At 38.9% G+C, this 5,574-nt stretch overlaps 1 protein-coding gene and 1 long non-coding RNA gene across 3 annotated transcripts; one reads left to right on the forward strand and one right to left on the reverse strand.

Moving 5' to 3' along the window:
• Positions 1-887: 887 nt before the first annotated feature.
• LOC113334957 (sugar carrier protein C-like) lies at positions 888-4,063 on the reverse strand. Of its 2 annotated transcripts, none has more exons than XM_026581180.1 (4): positions 3,860-4,063; positions 3,029-3,330; positions 1,622-2,262; positions 888-1,520 (listed from the first exon to the last, which is right to left on the reverse strand). In XM_026581180.1, exons 3-4 carry the CDS (start codon positions 2,033-2,035, stop codon positions 1,023-1,025), a joined length of 912 nt encoding a protein of 303 aa, XP_026436965.1. In that variant the 5' UTR covers positions 2,036-2,262; positions 3,029-3,330; positions 3,860-4,063; the 3' UTR covers positions 888-1,022. Both variants share the same exon structure in this region, with proteins under 2 accessions (XP_026436965.1, XP_026436966.1).
• A 357-nt stretch (positions 4,064-4,420) lies between these two features.
• On the forward strand, positions 4,421-4,852 carry LOC113334816. Its single transcript, XR_003352979.1, has 2 exons — positions 4,421-4,529; positions 4,605-4,852. It is a non-coding gene; the product is annotated as an uncharacterized LOC113334816 (long non-coding RNA).
• The last annotated feature ends 722 nt before the right edge of the window (positions 4,853-5,574 follow it).

A 5,574-nucleotide genomic window follows, 5' to 3' on the forward strand; every position in this document is an offset into this window, starting at 1 on the left:
CTTTCCTCAAAACTAGCAAATCGTTTTCCCCCATCTACAACACCAAATCGAATTGACTCTGGAACGGCCATTGACTCTGGAACGGCCATTGACTTGGTTTAGGCCGGAGTCCTACAGATTGATCTCTCGAATTCAAGCACACCCTTTGCAGTGCATCTGTGCGAGGTTAAGCAGTTGGCTCGGTTGAGGAGTCTCGTCCGCACGCTCGTCTCTTCACTTTCCTCAAAACTAGCAAATCGTTTTCCCCCATCTACAACACCAAATCAAAAATGCATAACCACGGGGAAGGGAAATCCCCGGACACACTAAATTAAAAGAAAAAAATCCCGGTGTGTAGCACGAGCACAAATCTAGTCTCTTAATAAAAACACAAAAACAAAACTAAATCAGGGTATAGAAAGACAATGAACCTTGGATCCAGTAGAACAACTTAATGCATCATGATATGTAGAGAGATTGAACTTTCTAGAAGGTAGGCATACTTCTTCTGGTTAAAGAAGCCTTTTTGCGCCTTAGCAGCCTTTGAATTTGTGTATTAATTTCTCGCATCAGCTCCAGAGCTTAGTGTTTGAAGCTTGATGTTTCAAATATTAAAGATTGAGAATTCAGGTTAACTAATAACTTCAAGCTGGAGTTAGAGATCCGCCATTTCAAATATACTGCATTATGAGGTTAAAAAAAATATACTGTATTATGAGGTTAGAGATCCGCCATTTCAAATTAGAGTTAGTTTATGATCGTTGATATTATTGGCTTAACACAGCTTAACAGACCGTTCTTGTAGGACCGGCAAATTTTATCTTCACGTGAAGAGTTCTCAAAGGTTGGATTTGTTTTTAAAAGGGGTAAATTTCGATACATCGGAATAAGAGTTAGGGAGGATGAGATGACAAACTGGTAAGTATATATCTCATCTAAAATCAGTCCTTCGAGATTACTACTAGCTAACTTAGATCAGGAAAAATATATCATCCATTTTCAAGTAAACATACATAACGAGCCTCAAGCCTATCTTGTTGGAACTAATTGTACCTTCTGCAGAACCAGTGTTGCTTAATTACTTCAGAGACATCATCTTCTTCGACCATCAGATTGTTCTCAAGGTCAACAAAATACCTTCTCCAGAACCAATGGTGCTTCCATACTTCGGAGGCATCTTCTTCAACCAGCAGTCTGTTTGTGCTGGGCATGAAATAATAGGCAAGAAAAGTCATAATCACCCCAAAGAAAGCCAACAAGTAAAGGACAAGAGACTTGAATAGGCAGACTATGGCGGGGAACACAAAAGTGATGAAAGCGGAAAGCACCCAATGCACTATGGAAGCCCAATGCTGGCAGCTTGACTGAACCTCCAACGGGTATAACACTAACATATCATCATCACTAGAGAGAAATATCCGGCCTAATGGACCCCAGGACCATGCAAATCCTGCAACACAAATACAGCTGATGGCTATGATTAAGTAGTCATACACATCCAAACCTCCTAATTTGATCCATACCAGATTCCCCAACATGATCTGAAATCAAAATTTTCATTTTGTTAGTGATACTCAGACACACAGAAGGAAGATAACTGTTCCACAAACTTAGTGTTCTTTACTTAATTTAGTACCATTACCTGACAAACGAATATTTGAACTCCTCCGGCTATGAAGAAAAACCTTCTGTAACATTTCCTGACCGAGATTATACCAACGATGGTTGCAGCAACATTAACCCCTCCAATGATAGCGGTGTACATTAGAGCTGCACTGGTTCCAAATCCCACAGCCTGAAAAAGGTAGGGAGCGTAGAGAACCATTACATTCACTCCTGTGAGCTGTTGGAACAAGGGGAGAGCTATTGCCATCACACAGTAGGGCCTGTTCTGTGTTCGAGACAGAATTTGATACTCGCATCCTTTTGCGGACTTTGATGCTTCATTGGCGGCTAATAAATCTTTGAACAGTATATGAACGCCGTCTTTGGTGCCATGGAGGCGTCGGAGCAACTGTTTGGCGTCATCAAACTTACCTAGCTTAATCATGGACATTGGAGTGTCTGGGAGTAAGAAAGATCCAATAGAGGTGATAGCTGCAGGGATCGCAGCAATGCCTATGCTAACTTTCCGCCCCACCCACCTTTCATGCTGTTGGTGCTGCAGTTTACAAGATTGGCCACAAAGATACCGACCGCAATCATCACTTTAAAAGTGATATTCAAGGAAGCTAAGTAGTTTCTATGAGCGAATCCCATCTCAGACATATAGACTTGAGCACCCTGCACAAAAGTAATGACGCGAAATGAAGAGGAGGGATATATGTAGTTCATAGTTGGAAAGTCATGAATTAGGCGGGAAAGAAATGAAAAGGTAAGATGAGCTTAGTTGATTATTCTCCCATTTGGCCCTTCGCATGAGGAACAAATGAAGAAGATCAGTGTTCAAAATCAAAGCAAATGATAAATTTGTTGGAAAGCAACAGCTAAGGTGGTTTAAACTAGAAATGCAATGACAGTTCAAATCTTTTCGCTAAATTTGACACAAGTTGTTAGGTGGCACATGGTATGATGATGAACTAGACTCCTACACTGTTTGCATAAATACTTGTATGAAAGAATACATACATGACAATGACATCGTACATAATGTCAATGTACTGTTATTAGTTACACCAAATAGTACTGAATAGAGGTAATGTATATGGAACTGCCTCAGTTAGTATATCAAATCTTTTTTGCACGTGTGGCTGATCTCATAGCGAGTGAATTGCCCGTGAAGGGTTCTCACTCTGCCAACATCTTTCCACTGACAAGAGACCAAATAAAGCTCCGTAAAGAAAATGTCTATTATAGTATTATTGGCTTACGTTAACACACAACGAAAGGTGTTGTCTACACTCAAGATGGGGATTCAAATTTCAAACCCATGGCCTTCTGTATCCTGTAGGAGACACTATACCTCGTCTCTGAGCAACGTTATGAGAAGTTCACTCTACCAGAATTATTTGATATAATAGAAATAGAACTACAGGCTTAGACAATATACCTGATACATTAAGCCAAAACCCAAAGCGTACAGAAACGGACCTATGACTAACAGAAATTCGTTGGTAATGAGAACAGTGGCCAGTGAACCCACGGACAGGAGTGCTCCCCCCGAGATCATATGCCTTCTCATATCTAGTCTACTGAAATCAGGTGCATGTTTTCTAATATGTATGGCAAGAATACCGCACATGTAGAGAGCTGCTAGAAACATAGAGACGAGAACTCCGTAAGAGGCCACAGAATCGTTGCAAGTATATGGGTAGAATTGGTTCGCATATCCTGTCCCAAATATAAGCCCTCCTGCAAATCCATTAGATTTATTTCATAAACATCAAGCATTTAAGTGTATGTGTGTAAAAATAAAAAGTTGCTGCTTATATACTTGATAAGGCGGGGTGTTGTAAAAAATGTTATTGGTAAAATGAAATTTCTAACACCGAAGTTATAGTATCGAGAATGGCGTGTTACCATCCCAAGCTACTACTAACTAATAATAATAATGATAATAATATCAGAAACATGTATTGGGTAGAGTTTATACAAGAACCATCTATAACAGTTCTTAATTCTTCCTTTCCCTGAAATAATCAATCGCAAGATAAATTAAAGATCTAGTTCTATACAAACATAGAATTACGGGAAAAGGAAAAGATAAACCCTAATCAAATCGAACTGCATGAAAATCCAGTTCCCAACCTCAGTAACAACTTTTAGAGGTGCTGGTGTGTGTTGAAGTCTAAATTGATTATCAGATTCATCATTCTTATAAACCCTAAACCCAACAAAATCATCCAAAAAAAAATAAAAAAATAAAGCAGAGGGTACATACCTAAGATACCTAGCATATACCCAATCAAGAAAGCAGAAGTAATACCGATAAAACAAGCCGTGAGGAAGATTAAAGACATCTTACTCTCATCGGATTTCTCAACATTCATTTGTCTCATTTTTGACTCAACCGAGGGTAATAGTTCTGTCGGAGGAGTTCTACCACCAAATTTATGTCTCACTGACATACTACTGTAGTGTAGATTTTGACAATGAAGAACTTACTCGGAGAAATAGATTTTTTTTATTTTTGAACAAAGGAGCAGTATATTAAGACAAAGAATGGTCGGGATTGAGTTTTGTGAAGACAAGTAGTGATTCTGATTTTTTAATCCAACAGTAGGAGATTTACACCGTCAGTTTAAAGAGATATACGCTGATCCGCCGTTCTTTATCTTCTCTTACCTTCATCCCAAGTCTCCGGCATATGTGTCCTTATCTCCTCTCTTTTTCTCCCACGTGTCTCATACCAGGTGTTTCTACGATTTTAAAACTGTCCAAACTGATTTACTCTCTTATTTTATTAAAAACCGTAATTGTTAGCTCTTTGTTTGGAATTTTCTTCGCTAACCTATTGATTTTCTGCAGCTCTTTGTTTGGAATTTACTCCTATTGATTTTCTGCAGCAGCGATATTAGAATTATGGGTTATGGGAGAAGTTTTTTTTAAAGGTATTCACCTGCATTTGAATGATGCACATCGTTTAATTTGTTAATTGATCCATCTTTCCGTTTGTGTTGCTGCAGACGATGTGCATATCGATATCAATTTTGGTCAGATTTATTTGAGTAAACCTATGAAGATCACATGGATTCTACACTCTTCGTTTGCTGTAACAACTTTGGGAATGGATGCTAAAGGGTGGGTTGATCTAAGAATGTTAATTTTGCATCCTGGGTTCGATCTCTGGGTTTTTCTTAAGTCCGTTCTATGTTTTTGTTGCATGTTCATTGATTTTTCTTAAGTCCTATGTTCTGTAACTTCGTTTTTTCTATTCCCCTTTGCAACCGCACAGAGATTGTGTCCGACAACTCCAGCAATAAAATCTGAGAAAGTGAAAAAACCATGACCCCGAAAAATCTTATTTTACTTAAATAAGTGTACTAAAAATGGAAGTCTGTAATTTACGTGGTAACTCTGTAATACGTATACTTGAGTTTATAGAAAACTCTCAGAGGGTGAAACCTAGAGCTGCACAAGACCCGGTCCAGACCCGGTGACCCGCTCCAAACCCATAATTCCCGGACCTGTACCGACCCAGACCCGGAGTAGCCAGTACAGGTACCGGTTCTGAATGTTGATACCCGGAACAGACCGGTACAGGTATTGGTTCTGGCCTATTCCCGATCTGTACCGGACCGAAATACCCGGTAAATTAGAGCCATTGATATTTTTTAGGATATTACATCCTAGCCATCCCTTGTAGGTTTAGTCTCATCTTCAAACATAGGGTATATCATTTTATTTTTTTTCGTTTTTCCCGATCTGAACTCCTCCTTCACTGAAGAGTCTGAAGAAGAGAACAAGAACAAGTGAACAACATGCACCATAGATCGTGAAATTTCTTTGTTCATACGTATCAATTTTCACCCCCCACAGATTCAAGGTTAGTCCTGGACTCCTGGCTTGAATCTCAATTTTTTTTCTCTTTTTTTTTTCTCTTTTTTTTTCTCAATTTAGAAATTTGCTTTCCTTGTTTTTCTTCTGAATCTTCTT

This window comes from Papaver somniferum, unplaced genomic scaffold (assembly GCF_003573695.1).
Source record: "Papaver somniferum cultivar HN1 unplaced genomic scaffold, ASM357369v1 unplaced-scaffold_137, whole genome shotgun sequence".
NCBI lineage: Eukaryota > Viridiplantae > Streptophyta > Magnoliopsida > Ranunculales > Papaveraceae > Papaver > Papaver somniferum.